At 33.2% G+C, this 15,784-nt stretch overlaps 1 protein-coding gene across 4 annotated transcripts in view; it reads left to right on the top strand.

Moving 5' to 3' along the window:
• Positions 1–15,784, top strand: part of DENND1B (DENN domain containing 1B) — a 253,965-nt gene that overhangs the window by 162,247 nt on the left and 75,934 nt on the right. For 3 of the 4 annotated variants that reach the window (XM_042976469.1, XM_042976468.1, XM_042976471.1), the window contains 2 exons: positions 3,142–3,243; positions 15,024–15,149. In XM_042976469.1, the coding sequence (XP_042832403.1) occupies positions 3,142–3,243; positions 15,024–15,149 (228 nt within the window). The remainder of the gene's footprint in view (positions 1–3,141; positions 3,244–15,023; positions 15,150–15,784) is intronic. The other variant, XM_042976470.1, reaches the window with a different exon arrangement.

Genomic DNA, 15,784 nt, shown 5'->3' with positions numbered 1-15,784 from the left:
TTAAGAATTTTTTACTTCTTACAGTATTGTCTTGGAGAAATTTCAGTCCATTCTAATTTTAAATTGAGTCAGCACTAAATGAGAAGGTTTACAGCCATGATTAGATTGGTTAACATCTCTGTATCTTTTATACTCTGGACTTACTGAACTGTCTTTTTAGTCAATTGTATTTAGTTTATTGGGTTTAATAGTCAATGAGAAGGGGTAATAGGAACTTCAAGAATGTCTTTAAACCAGTTGGGTACCATTTAGTAACTTTCTCCTTAATCTATTACAAGATACACATCCTGCCATTCCATTCTTATTATGTCATTATCAGGCAGATATTTTTAAGCAAAATTTGATCTTTCTTATTTTATATTAATGGCATTATAGTTCAAATGTGGATATATCTATTTACAAATTTTATGTGAGACTGAACTGAGTAATTTTTTACATTTTGTTTGGTTGCAATTACAATGAATTTTTTTTTTTTAGGAAGAATCAACATATTCCCTATTCTCTCTCTTTGTCAAGACAGTTTTGACATACGTTTTAGAAAGACTTCTAAACATAATTGTTCAAAGATGTGAAACTAATATCCTTTAAATCTTTCTTTTAATTATTTTTATGTAGTCATGACTGTAAGATGGCTGGAAATCTCTTTTTTAAAATGTAAATTTGCTTCCAAAATAAAGGATAAGGACATTTTGTTCTCCCTGAAAATTAGACTTTAGGGTTGAACTCAAAGGTCTGTAAATGATGGAGGAGCAAGTCAGTAGAGGCTCCAAGTGTGAGCATTGCATTACGTGTTTTAATATACACAAAAGATTCTAAATAAAATGTTGGCTCCATTTTGCAGGAACATGTGATTGCTGACCCCGGGTCATTTCCTTGCATTATCGTACATGATACGATAGTCACATTTGTAGTCACATTGCATGGAAGGCTTATATAGAGAGGATGTGAGAGAAAGACTTAACCAACCTTAGTACCGTACTCTTGTCCTTAATAACACTTTCAGTCTCTGTCCTAATATTATTTTCTTATTTTTGAAGAAAAAGTCAAATTTTCCTTTTTCTCTTTCCCGAGCCAAGCAAGCTTACGAACATTATGAGATATAATAATCTGAGACAGAGAAAATGTTATCATTTTATATGCTGTATGAATTTTTATTCCTATTTAGAAAATAGTTAAAGCCTGACTTGGAAGGAAACAAAGATAAAAAAGTGACATTAATCCAAATAAAAAAATTTTAATTACATACTATTTTTCCCTCTTTGCTAATGTAGAATTGTTCTCATTTTAGTGCATCTCAGTGTATTGATTTATTGAAATTAATACATTTTCCATTCTTACTGAATGGTCCCTTGGACAGAATTTAATATTCAGCTATTATCAGACATTTTTAAATGAAGGGCAAGTTGGAAAAAAGTATACATTTCATGTTAATACTAATTTTCTTTATTCAGAATTTAGCATTAGTGTCATAGCAAAACACTTAGGTGTCACATAACCATTATTCCAGGCTATTTAGAGAAACTCATTTCATCCTTTAACAAATGCACTAGGTTTCTGGATTAACTTTATAGTTTCTGTTAAAGGGAACAACTTAGAATTGAAGGTGAAAATCAAAATTATGACATACTTTTTCCACTCGAACACCATTGATATAAATGTATTGTTGCTTATAAAATAGGCTATTTTTGTAGTTATGCTGTAGTTAATTTATAAATAACTACATATTTATGTATATGAGCCTTTTTTACATTTATGTATACATATGGAAAGGAAAAGAAATGAGTTTATTTATAAATGTTTTGGTGAGAGTGTCACTATTGTAGGTGGTTCTCTGTTAATTTCCAAGAAACAGCCATCCTCTGACTCTTATTTTGGAATAATTACAATGTCTTTTACAAGATAGATTTTTGCTATCATATATCCCCCTGAGAATCCATATTCTACCCAGACATTATTGCTTTCTTAACATACAAATTCCCTACTCTAGACTACCATTTCCCTAGCAAATTTAACATTCTGCCTACTATGCAGAGGTTTGAAGTTCTAAATGGATCAGAGAAATTTCATTCTTGAATAACTTAAAACAAAAAAAATTGGGTTGGCCAATTTAAAATGTAAGGTATTTAATAATTCTCAAAAATAGCTCTTATTCTATAATGTCATTTAAAAAATACTACACTGAAATTAATTGACTTATCTCTAGTTGACCTATACAATTATGGAATTCTGAGGTGATATATTTCATTAATGAACACCTAATTTTTTTGCATCAAAAAATAATGCTATATTTGCTATCATTTAAATAAGGCAAATAGAATTATATGATTTGTTTAGGTATGCATAGTAGTCTAAATAGGGAAAATAAACCTTTGTATTTCCTTTCTTTAAGGATGAAAAATTTGATGAAATTCTAATTTACTGTCATTAGTCCACAAATTGAGATAATTTGACCATTTAACTAAGCTGTCAAACAGATAAGACAAGTCAAATAATCTGATAGGCTATTAAATTTCATCTTTTATATTAAATTCATGTATAAATAATGCAACAATTCCTTATTACCACTCTCTTTATCATTTTTCTTATTCAACTTACAGTCCTCATAAACAGCTTATACTGAATTGGTATGGAAGTACGGAGAAAATGTTTATTAGTTTAAAATTTAGTTTATAGTAGTCATGATTTTTGGCTTATGTTAGCCCTATAATGTGATTTTTGCTAAAAATAGGTGTAGAACTGGCCACAAGTTCCTGTATCATTGGACAGAAATTCAGTTGATAAGTTTTTAAAGGATGTAAGTTTTTCTGGTTTAACATAGCCATTCCGATTTTGTGAGTTTTTGTTACAATATCTCTTTGGTAGTTAAATTACATTTAATATCTCCAAACTAAATCAATGTGTTTAGATGACCAAACATTCTGTTCTAAGGATTTTTTTATCCAATCTTTTTGAACGGTTGTAGACAAACTTTCTTTCTTATAAGGCAAAGTTTTTTATATGTTCTTATAATATAGGATTTTTCTTTTTTATCCCCCAAGGCTAATTGTCATCAAGATAATTTTCTCTACATTTCTAAGTTCATTATAGTTTTGGAAGGAAAATATACTAAGATGTTTATTTGTACTTGTGTTTTTTAAACAGAGAGTGAAAAATAAATCATTGGAGGATGTGGTTATGTTAAATGTTGACACAAACACTTTAGAATCACCATTTAATGACTTGAACAACCTACCAAGTGATGTGGTAAGTCTGAAGGTTATTTTGTGGTGAACACATTATCTGTCTATCTATCTATCTATCTATCTATCTATCTATCTATCTATCTATCTACTTTCTCCAGGACCCTTAAATTACAAAGAGTTATTTTTCCCAGGTTTTTTTTTTTTATCTGAAATAAAAGGACTGAGTATGTGCATGGGTGTGAGAGGAATCAGTGTAGATTCTATATTTAATATTTTTACCTTTTGGCAGTTGAGGAGATGTTGAATGGAACATCATATTCCTATTGTAAAAGTAGGATCATAATTAAAAAGCTAGATGCATTCATTAGGCAGAGTTTCTTTAAACGTAAGTCTCTTCATCTCATCTTAATCATTATATTACAAAGTAGGCATTTCTGTCTGCCTAGTGGCATGTCTTGCAAAAGAATGAGAGAGTTTTTGAAGGCAAGAAGAAGAAGGGGGCCAATTATCGGCTTTTGCTTCCCTGCCACCTGCCAGTGCTTTTCCTTTTAATTAATGATCTGATGGCACTGGTCAATATAATAAGAAATGCTTGTACAGTTGGGGTCAGAAAATTCTGGCTTTGATCTCCCTCAACTTTCTGAAACATTTATTTGTTTTCTCTAAATTATTTCAGTTTTATTTTAATCTTTTCTATCCTGCTGAGGGCCGCAAGAATGAAAACCTACACTGTTTGTCATTTGCTTTGGCAGAGCAAAGACTGCTTACTTAGAATTCTATTTGTAAATTAAACTGCAAACCCAGTTTGTCATAAAAGACATCTGATCCTTTTGAAATGACGAAAACTGTCTTTTGTCTGTAAAGGCTGATAAATTAAGTGCCAGTTCTCTTCTGCTCTTTGATCTTGCAGAGGGTTTGTGTGTGTGTGCATGTGTGTGTCTGCAGCTTATAATAGGATATACTCTGTATTTCATGTTAAATAGTCTCCAAAAGTGCATTTTTGGCCTGCATATTCCTTAGAACAGGGCAAAATGCAGGCTAGTGCTGTTTCTGTATATATTTTAATGGCTATTTAAAAATATCTTTATAACATAGTTCTAAGTTAAAAATAACTCTCCTTTTTAAAAAAATCCAGTTTTTTCAGGAATATTAAAATCCATAAATAAAAAAAACCTTCATCATATATTTTTCTGCAGTATTGCAAGTACTTTGAAATCCTTATTAGAGAGTTTGAAAAAGTGAATTTAGAAATTTCAAACTCAAAAAATACAGTAATACTAGCTTTGATTGTTTTTATGGCTAGTGATAGGAAAAATGTGATTTTAAAGTTAAAATCAGATTATCTATGCCCATAAATAACCTAAAATACTTGCTGACCTTGAAGCAAATTAAATTGAACTACTTTATCTTACTGTAGTAAAATTTATGCTATGTATGAACAAATCCAAACCCAGGCCAGTAAAGAATTATATTATCTTTTTAGCTCATTATAACTAGATTGCCTCATTATAAAAATTTTGCAGAAGCTGCTAGAAATGATTAGAGTTATTCATTTAGAAATCCATCAAAGAATTCTTCATTGGATAGAAAACTAATTATGATATAAAGCCCCAACTTTTATAAATATTTTCTTTATGTGCAATGCATTTCCACTGTTAATGCCCTAAGTAGAAAGGATTGTTTATAAAAAAAAAAAGAAGAAAAAGAAAAATGAGAAAGAAATCAGCTTTTTTTGTGTCATAAAAATTTTTATAGTCAGTTTCAGTGGTAGCTAATTTCATCTCTTTGAGAAAAGCAATTTTTAATAGTAATTTTTTTTGGTGGGTGGTTCTTTTTTAACTGAGAAGTACTACTTTCCCAGTAGAATTAGTTTGATACCAAGACATTTATTTTAAAATATGACGAAGTTTAACAGTTCTACAAAATATAAAAGCCTAAATATGTGAAATGACAGGAGGGGCCATCTCACTGCTCGTTTATAAGGAACAGTTAACTGTACGTAACTGAAGTAAAAAGAATCTTAAAAAGGAACTCTGCAAAGTGATGTAGATATAACTATACGTATACTTGAGATTAAGGGCCCGAGACTTACAGACAGATTTGAACAACGAATAAGTGGATACAGCTCTGGGGTGGAACCAGGGCCATCTACTGAAAGTATGAGTTATTTTAAAGTTATAGTCATTTTCTACAAATACTTTAGGTGGTTGTTTGTTTAACCCCTCTCTAATAAATTTAGCTCTTTCCATCCATTTTCCAAAAGCTGTCTCTTGTAGTTTTACAGGAAATATGATAAAGTATCACATCATACTTTCTATAATTGTCAGTGTTTTAAATGAGATGTGTTAGAGTCACAAATGATCTTACTGAATTTTTTGTGTTGTGATCTGAAATAAGAGAAAATATTCTTGAATCCTGAAAAATACCCTGAAAAAATCCTGGTACTGTTTGATTATTTAATAAATTAACTCATATTTAAAAGGGGACCTTTTAAAATCATTCACCAAAGCATTTAAATTATACTTACAGGCTAGAGGACTTTCTATGCATGTGCACTCTATTACTGTGTCAGCCTGACCAGTGGTCTTGGCTGTTCAAAGGTCAGTGGTCACAGTTGTCCTGAATTACTAGTTCTTTTTTCCTGTGGACCCTCTGCTGTGTTGCATGCTGTAATCTTCTTAATGGCTTCATTCCAATATTCACACATAATATTTTAGATTTATTGACTGTTAGAAATACTACCATGCCAGTAGCAGTTCCGCTACTCTTAAGGTATTTAAAATTGGAAAAATAAATCAGGGCAAAGCTTTCAGGAATCCTTTGTTTTCCTTAAGGGAAGGGAAAAAACTCTCTTCCTGTCTTCTGACAAGAACACTTGTTTTTCGATTTCATCATTTCACTATAGATTTGGATCATTAAAAGAAAAAAAAACACAAACTTTATTGAGAGTGATTTTAACGATATTGATTATTACGTGGAATATCTTAAAAGCAGTAGACCCATTAAAATATACTTTTGTAGTTTTCTGTCTGAATACATTGTGATTTTACTTTTAGTGGCTATGTCAACTGTAGATACCTTCAAACGTGTAGGTTGAGTGTCTTGAAATAAAAAATAAATTTGAGGGCTGTGTAATAATATCAATTGAATTTAGTGTTATCATGCTATGTTTTTAACTGTGGGGAAAATGAAACAGTTGAATTAAATACAACATTTGAAATTTCAAGTGATGAATTCTTTTTAATTTTAGAAAATTTACCATTGAGACTCCTTCATTCCAAATATATACACAAATTTTGTTTCAATCACGTAATAGTTTGAAATGCTGTATTCTAAGGTATTAGTGCTCATTTTAATTTTTATCATCATTAATATTTTTAAAAGTAATTTGGGGAATTCTTAACTATTTCAAAAATAAATAGGACAACTCACTTCTTAGAAAATTAAGCTAATTAGAATTATAATGAGATTTAGGAGATCTCTTTGTGAAAAAATTAAATTAAAACAATTACAAACTCTTACAGATGAAAGCAGGTTAGAACTGACATCTGAAAAAGTTACATGCACTAAAATACCCATTACTAGGAAGTGAATTTTTATCTTTGTTGCTTTATTGTCTTTAAATAATTTTAACTGATTAGGTTTTAAATACTATACTCTCAGGTCAATATACTTATCCCTATTTTAGATAAGAAAATGAAGACACAGAAAGTATACAGTATTTCTACAGCATTAGTTCATATTATAGGTTCATCCTTTCACACTTAGACCATGGTCCCTTTCGTATAAACATTCATCCTCTCAAATACTAGACTGTGGTCCTTTCGTATAAACATGATATACAACGTAATCAGTAACTGTTCTGGAATTTACTGTAGAATCTTATTCTCTGTTCTAATCTTGCTTATGAAGTATCAGTGTGACCTATTTGATTTAAATTAGGGTTGTTAACACTTTAAAAAACTTATTTTCATCTTATATGGAACACTACTGGAAAATTATTTTTTTATTTTCTATTATGAGAGTATATAGGAAATATACACTTCAGCATTATTGTACAATTCACCATAGACCCTGGTATGTTACAGGATAGCTACATTTAGTATAAAGCGTAATTACTAAAATTTTAAAAATACTTTATTATAAAATGGAGTCATCTAAAATACTGTGCATCTTATAGTGACGCTTTCAAGTATCATGTGAAGGAATAGGTTAATGGTTTTATTGTGCAATGAAAAGACACAAATTGCTCTGAATCGCCAAAAATCATTAAAAGCCTAAACTTAAGGAAATACCCCAAAACTCTAACTTTAAGAAAACATTTAAGATATCTACATTTGAGCGAGTTAATTTAGGAAAAATTTGGAAAAGAATTGGCTATTTCAGAGAATTTTTAAAATCAGCCTTTTTAAAAAAAAAAGAAAGTATAGAAACCAATTTAACTCTTGCAACTGTGTGAATAGCTAATAGATATGTTTAATTTGTTGGATCTTTCCTCTAACCTAACATGAAGGTTTAATATGTTAAATTGTCATAATATATGTTAAAAAGAAAAGACCCCAGAGAATATTATATTAGTTCCAGGTTTGCCACAGCTCTGCTGTAATTCTTATCATGTTTAACAGTAAATAAATTCCCCAGCAAAATTCTAGAGTGGCAAGGTTAGAAAGATAACCCGATTTCATTCAGGTTCTAGAGTAACTTAGACGACGTTTTTGTTGTTGTTGTTGTTGTTTTGTTTTGTTTTTGGTTTTGTTTCTTTTTTTTAGTTTACTAGAGTAGACTTCCAGAGACAAATACTGCTTTCAGTTTCCCCCTGGAGAAATGCAGTCATACTCCCCTCAGTCTTCAGCTGTTAGAATCCAGGCACCTAGATGTGCCTTGCTCCCACCACACAGCCCAGTGCAGAGCTTTGTAAATAGTAGGCATTCAGTAAATGATGGGTGAAGGGAACCATAATTGCATTTCTTTTATCTTTTGTTATAAAAGTTGCTTTTAAAATCCCTGTTTAGAGTTATGCAGAACATTTTACAAGGATATTTTCATCTGACTTCCATAGTAATGAGAAGAAACGTGGGTGTATGTTTAATATACACTTTTGTGGCTATGAGCGTGAGTCAGTTTGGCTCCCGGGAAGGGGGGACCGTGTGGTGATGGCGGTCACTGTACCTGACTTTGGGTGTCGGTGGAAACTTACTATTCCTTTAAATAATTATTTTCAGAGACGTGATTTTTTTATACCAAGTTTTTTGTTGCTGTTGTTTGTAAGTAAACTACAGATTTTGCGATTTTTCCTACTGTTTTCTTGGTGTATATTTTTTTAAATCTAAAATGTAAATATGAAAGCAAAACAAAATGAAAAATAAAACTCAAAGCCTTAATTAACCACGCTTCTAAACTTGTAAAAGGCCTTTGTTATTTTCTCCCAGCTGAGTAAGAGCATCTGTCCCTCCCACTGCAGTGATCCAGGCTTTAGCAGCTCCCTCCTTATGTCTCTGTACTTTTGCCATTTTAAAGTTGATTTATAGTTTGTTACTCTTAGTGATTTTAAGTGCTCATGAAGTTCCTTGGCTTTCTCATGGGTTTTCATTTCCATCTAAATTACCTAGCTTTTCTCCAAATGTCTTTTTTTTTTCCTGTATCATCTTAATAGCATGCTTCTCTCTCTTCCTACTGCTAATGCGTAAATACATACATCATACATATACATATATCATATATATGTATATACACATATGTATGTATTTAAATGTAAAGGCCTTGATTTTGGCTTTAAAAATAATTTCCAATTTGTTTCTAGTTCTTTAAGTTCTTGACTTTTCCGTATACAAGACTTTTCATGTATATGATATTGTGAGTACTGTTACAAAAGCGATTCCGAAATCTTGCTGATATCATAATGACTTGGTGAACTTTTAAATGAATCATGTTCCTGGAGACCGTCACAGATCTTCTGATCCTGTTAACTAGAGATACTAATGTATAAGTGTGACAGGTGGCTCATGTATTTGTTCATTCATTCAGTTAGTCATTTATTCAGATATTTATCGAGCACCTACCGTATGCCTGTATTATGCTAGGAGCTGAGTGAACAGGAAGACATAATACACGGCTCTCATGGAACTTGCATTCCATTCATCAGAACCCAACCATGTGGCCACACAAAGTCAGGAGGGATGTTGGAAAGTAGCTGGGTCAACGTAGCTAGGTTGAGCTAGCTAGCACCAGTCGAAATTTAGGATTTCTCTTACCAAAGAAAGAGACAGTGGCTGTTGGTGGACTGACCATCATCTCCACCATAAGTACACTGAACAAACTGATTTTAGCCTGAGACTTCATTCTTACCAGTTTAAACACTCAGATCAGCTGTTTGTGGTGCAGTCAAGCTCAACATGCCAAAACATCAGTTTCCAGAATTGGCCTCAATGAGGAGTATGAGTAAGCCATGCAAAGTAGGAGGAGGAAGAATAGCATGTACAAAGGCTCTGCTGTGAGGACGAGGTTGGCAAACCCAAGAAATGGAAAGAAGTCTTGTGTAGCTGTAATGAGATGAGCAAAAAAGAGAATGAGGCAAGGTGAGGTTGTGGAGATAGGAAGTGTGATCCTAAAAGATCTGTAGTTCTTGTTAAGGACACTTGGACATTATTAGAAATTCATTGGAGATCTTTAGCAGAGGAATAGTGTGATCTGCTTCGACTTCTGAAGATATCATCTTGGGTTCTGGGGTCCTGAAGATTAATGAAACAGGAAGATCAGTTGAGGGGCCTTTTGCAGTAGTCTAGGTAGAGATGCTACCTTGAACTTAACAGTGGCAGGGATTTAGAGAAAAGTGGACGGATTTGAAGTCTCCATCAGTGGCCTAACAGGGCTTGGTGATGCATTGCATGTGGGAGATGAGAAAGGGTGAAGTGTTGAGGACGTGCAAGATTCCTTTGTGGGTAACTAGATGAGTGGAAATGGCGTTGATATTAGAGACACTGGCGTGACATTGGGCTTGATGGGGGGATAAGAGCAGTTTGTCTTACTATTGTCTTACTATTGTCTTACGATTGTCTTACTTACTTACATTGTCTTACTATTATAATGGCCTCTGAAAGGAAAATAGTTCTAGCTGCCCCTTTATTAACTAAGTTTTGAGAGGTAATTTCAGCATACACAGAGACAATGTAATGATACACTCTGCAAGTGTATCCTATGCTTTTCATTTGATCAATGTTAAAAGTGACCATTTTAATCCTCGAGTAGAAGCTTGCTAGAAAATTATATTAAGAAGGTAGGTTTTGTTTTGTTTCTAAAAAAAAAAAAACCTGCACATTAGAAAGATGAAGGAAGTGTGGGGATTTAATACCTGCTTCGTATGATAACCATAACATGTTTTAAGGGAGAATAAAACATTTTATCTTTGTAGCTTTTTTCTAAAGCAGGTAACTACTGGAAGCTCTAACTTTTCTAAATGTGTGTGGATTCTCGAGTGCAGCGTAGTTACATAAAAGGAGGTATTTAAAAACATCAGAGGCACATTTCAGAGCTGTGGAGGTTATCTAAATATTATTTCCAGACATTTGTATTTACCTTCTGTTGTTCTTTACCCTGATGTTTATCTTTGTGATCCTAAAAAGCAAAATTAAAATTTCTAGGTGTAGGGGTTAATTTCTGTTTCCTGAAAGGACACATCTGAAAGTCAAGAGAAAAATCTGTCACTTCTCTGAAAACTCAGCTCCTTTAATATGCTCTCCCTTCCTAACTCCCGGTTGGCATAATTACTTCATTACTCAGACTGTGTGCACGTGTCCTGCACTCTTTTAATTTATACCTGTTTGTTATGTTTACTCATGTAATTCCTTCCTTTTATTCACAGTCACTTTAGTGTTAAGAGGGTAAAAGTAGAGAATTGGTGGTAATATTATTCATGTGGCAGTGAACTCCCACTGTGCCAAACCCAGGTTATAATTCCTCCCGTGGATGGCTGCTTAGAAGTCTGAATTCTCACTGTATGAAAGGAATCTAAACATTTGATAAGAGCAATGAGATGCTGTTTATTCCTGAAGCTCTTTTCACTGCTTAACTTTTTTTTTTTTTTTGGTCTAATATAATACCTAATTAGACTTACAAAGATAATTTATTTACAGATTGAAGAATGTCATAAGAAAATCAGATGTCAGTTTTGAAGTAGTCTTTAGCCTTTGGAGGCTTGCTTACTCTCTTAAGAATATAAAGGGAAAATAATTGATACTTTTTCCATGTCACATAATGGGATTGTGTGATACTAGCCATGTGACTAAAGTTCTAAATGCTCTCCTGAGGTCAGAGTTCTATATGAGTATAAACTTTAGGATTTTAGGGGGAAAATGTACATTTATTTCCCAACTAAACTTAGAAGCTTGGAAGTTAAAGCAGAAAACGTTGTTTCCCAGACCAAATATTGAAAAAGTACAGAAGAGACATCACCGTTTTTATAGATAAAAACCGCTAAAAGCTACTTAGCACTGCAGAGGGCACTGGTAACTGGTGATAATTTACTCCAGTGATCTAAAGGACAGAGAAACAGCAAGGTTGGCACAGTCATCTCATATTAGAGTCATATCTTTCTGTCTAAAACTGATTTGAAAAAGTATTTCATTTTTACAGGCTATTTTTGAGCATTTATTTGTGCATCCAGAAACCCTTAACTCACCTGCCCTCTTGGTCTCTGAAAAACAGGAACAACCTCAGATCTACTTACTGATAGACCCCTCTGAGAGCAGGTCAAGAAAAACCTCCTTATGCAGTTTGTAAAGGTTGAAATAGTGTAGAAATAGGCAAAGGAACAATGTAGTCATATTTCTGGCCAGGTAACTAGTCTCATGTGTCTATGAAATTAGATAGTATGCCCACGTAGAATAGCACTTTTCAGTAGAAATGTGAGCCACATGCACAATTTTAACTTTTCTGGTAGGCATGTTAAAAAGTAAAAAAAAAAAAAAAAAAAAAAAAGAAAAGAAAAAGTGAAATTAATTTTAATATATTTTATTTAGCCAAATATTCAAAATATTGTTTCATTCTGTAGTCAATATGAAAATTATTAATGGGGTATTTTACATTTGGGGGGATAATAAATCTTCAAAGTTAAGTTTATATTTTACACTCATAGCAAATCCCAATTTGGACTAGTCACATTTCAAGTGCTTATGTGTCTAAAAGGCTGCTATATTGGACACAGCATTTCTAGAACAAGTGTTTCTTTTTTGTTTCCTATTTTCTACAGAGCTCCTGAGGGGGCTGAGAAAGTACACTGACTGATTTTGGAGGTGAAGACCGCATAATTATGGTTTGGTTAGGAAGGGCTTGTGGCAATGTGACAGATATTCTAACCAGCTTAAGCAGTACTGAAACAGTCAAGGACTTGGGGTCATGAAGGCTAAGTTATGGTTTGACTTGCCTCCATTCTCTGTAAGCATACATTATGATTGTCCTAAGAATACTGAATTTGTGGAGAACTGAAATGTCAATTTCATGTTTTGTAGAAAAATACACTCTGAGGAATTTTTTTTGCAAAGATATAAGTAAGGCATGACATGTTAAAATGTTTTTTTTAATTTTTGAAAGCAGAATTTTATTTTTTTAAGTATTTATTTATTTATTTATTTATTTATTTATTTATTTATTTATTTATTTTGCGAGAGAGAAAGAGGGTATGCACAGGGGAGGGGCAGAGAGAGAAAGAGAGAGAATCCCAAGCAGGCTCCATGCTGTCAGTGTGGAGCCCAGTGCGTGGCTCGGACCCATGAACAATGAGATCATGACCTGAGATGAAATCAAGAGTTGGACACTTAACCAACTGAGCCACCCAGGCGCCCCTTGAAAGCAAAATTTAAAAACAACCCAACCATTTACTTTTTATAAAACATGGAAAGACATATTCCTTCCATCATAAGCCTTTGGGGGGGGCAATTATTAAATACACATATTTGCTAGTCATTCTCATTGGTTTTCTTTAAGGCATTTGAAGCTTAAAAAACTTACTACACACTTTAGACAAAAGACATTAAGTCATAAGATTTGTTTTTGCATTGTTTAGCTGTATTTATTGTTTGACTATGTGGGTTACCTAAAAGTGTGCATTTACTGAGTTTGGATTTTAATAATAAAAACTTCCTGATTTATGCACTTTGTGGGCTAAATGAATTAGGCTCCAAACTTTTATCTGAATCTATGGAGCTTGGATATAAATTGAGGAGATCACAGCTATGGGGAGAAGACCTATCCAGCAAAGGCCTTTCTGCATAGATTATGAACATCATAACTCAATAATTTTTTCAAAACTGTGGTTATAATTGGACCCAATGGGGGTCTCTTTCTTTGATCAGATCACAGTAACTGTGACTTTACACTGGAAAATGTCACTACTGTGAAGGTTTATCACCTGTAGAGCTGGTCTTTCCTCTGATGCTGTGTTCATTTCTCATTAGCATTATTCAAAGTTTAGTTGTTAATTAGGTTGACACTTCAATTACAGTCATCATCTACAGGAGTAGTCAGGGCTGCTTGCATAAAGAAAGAAAAAATACCCTTCCTTGCATGTGTATGTAAAGGGGAAATGACATTATTTTGTTGTCTGTTAGTTTCATAAGGGTAAGAATATGCTCTGTTAAGGGAACAATCCAACCACAATGTGTCCCATCAGTTGTTTTCTTAAGAAAACAAGAGTTTTCACATGATTTCATGTTCCCATGTAAGGCATCGATGAGGAATATATGGGCACCAATATTGTTTATGTGTAGAGTATAGTTTTCTAGGATGTGTGAAAGGAATTGGTTGAGTCAGATGCACAGGAACATCAAATCACTTCCCCTTAAAAAAATAAGAGTGTACATGAGGATTATGATTACACTTCTAAAATATTCATCTAAGTAAGGGCCGTTCGTAAATAGTATGTATTCTGTAAAATACACAGAACCTGAAATTAAAAGATGCAAATGTATGAACAATCATAACAAATTTAAGTGCCTTGAAAACTTAGCAAACTCCCACGTAATAAATTTTCCTTTGACTTAAAAACATTATTTTAATCCAATTACTGGTTCATAAGGCAATGACATTGGACTCAAACCCAGCATGTTGTGGTGGGAAAAACTGGACAGAACTGGGTTGAAGGCTCAGTTTTGCCATGTATTAGCCACGTATTAACTGTCTAGTGAGGGCAAACTGATTCCCATCTCTGAGTCCCTGTTTCTACTATTCACAAATGATAGTACATGTGCCTTTCTTAGAATACTGGGAGGATTAGATGAGATGGCAAATAACATTTGCAGAACCTAATTCTCTACTCATGGAGGTTCTCAATAACTTCAATTTCTCTCCCCTCTTTTTGTCTAATAATGGTGGAAACTATTCAACAAATGAGTAGGAAATTACATATGAAAATGAGGCTTCCAAAAATAAAATTAAATGGTAGGTGATCCTGGAGGACCTGTAACAAATAACCTTACATGGCAGAAATGAACGATACCCAACCGGCTTCATCTCAAAACAAGTAGACACATGTTGTAATTGCTAAAAATCTGCAGAAAAGTGGCTCATGAGCAGTTTACTGTAAAATAATTAAAGCTTATTTATGTCAAGAGGCCTTGGGAAAAAAAGAGAGCATAAACCAATTTGCATTAGCACGTTACTATCGGCCCCTGCTTTCGTTTCAATTAACAGACCAGCAGGTGCTCTCTGCAGTTAAAAAGATAAGCTATCAGGGAGGAGGATGAGTTTTTGGCTGACCTGCAGACACTGTGGTTTGCCTGCTGATTGGGTTCGTACCTCGCTGTACCAATTTCTGAGGTGTTAATTTAACTGTTCCTCTCTGTCATGCAGGTCTCGGCCCTGAAAAATAAACTGAAGAAGCAGTCTACAGCTACAGGGGATGGAGTAGCTAGGGCCTTTCTTAGGGCACAGGCTGCTTTGTTTGGATCCTACAGAGATGCACTGAGATACAAACCTGTAAGCGTTTTATTTCATCACTATTTTCATTTGCTTTTTTTATGTTTCTTTGGAGTGGGACAGGAAAAAGAAACATTTTAATATCACACATGAAAAATGCATCATAAAGGTCTTTTAAAATCCAGAATGATGTGCTTCAAGACATTATGTTCTGTCTCCAATTCCTTGACTTTTTGGTTTTAGTTCTTTTAGTAACCTTTAGTTACTATTTCCCACGTTTTGCATATTATCTTATGTATTGTTTTAAAATTGGAATACTTAGCCTCTTAATGAGTTGTGTTAATGCGTTTTAATGGAACTACCTGATATGAGGATTAAGAAATTAACCAGGCAGTTGGGTTTTATAGATCAATGCATGTAGAGGTGACAGTACAACGTGCAAGTTTAAAAATATTAGAACTTGCAAATTTTGCACTATTCGGAAATTTATTGTCTTCCTATTCCATAACACTTTTCTAAGTGGGCTTATCTGTTTAGCATGTGCTAGCTCATTCTGCCATTTCTTTTCTCGTTTTAATACCCTAAAAATGATTACTATGTAGAATTGTAGCCAGCCAAGGTTTCAGATGGTCCAAAAGGTATAAATCAAAATATATTTGTTTCTCTTTCTGAATTACTGGTTAAATATGTGAGTC

The sequence above is a fragment of the Panthera tigris genome, chromosome F3, assembly GCF_018350195.1.
Source record: "Panthera tigris isolate Pti1 chromosome F3, P.tigris_Pti1_mat1.1, whole genome shotgun sequence".
NCBI lineage: Eukaryota > Metazoa > Chordata > Mammalia > Carnivora > Felidae > Panthera > Panthera tigris.
Note: the sequence above shows the minus strand (reverse complement) of the source record. Positions and strands in the feature narration are given on the sequence as shown.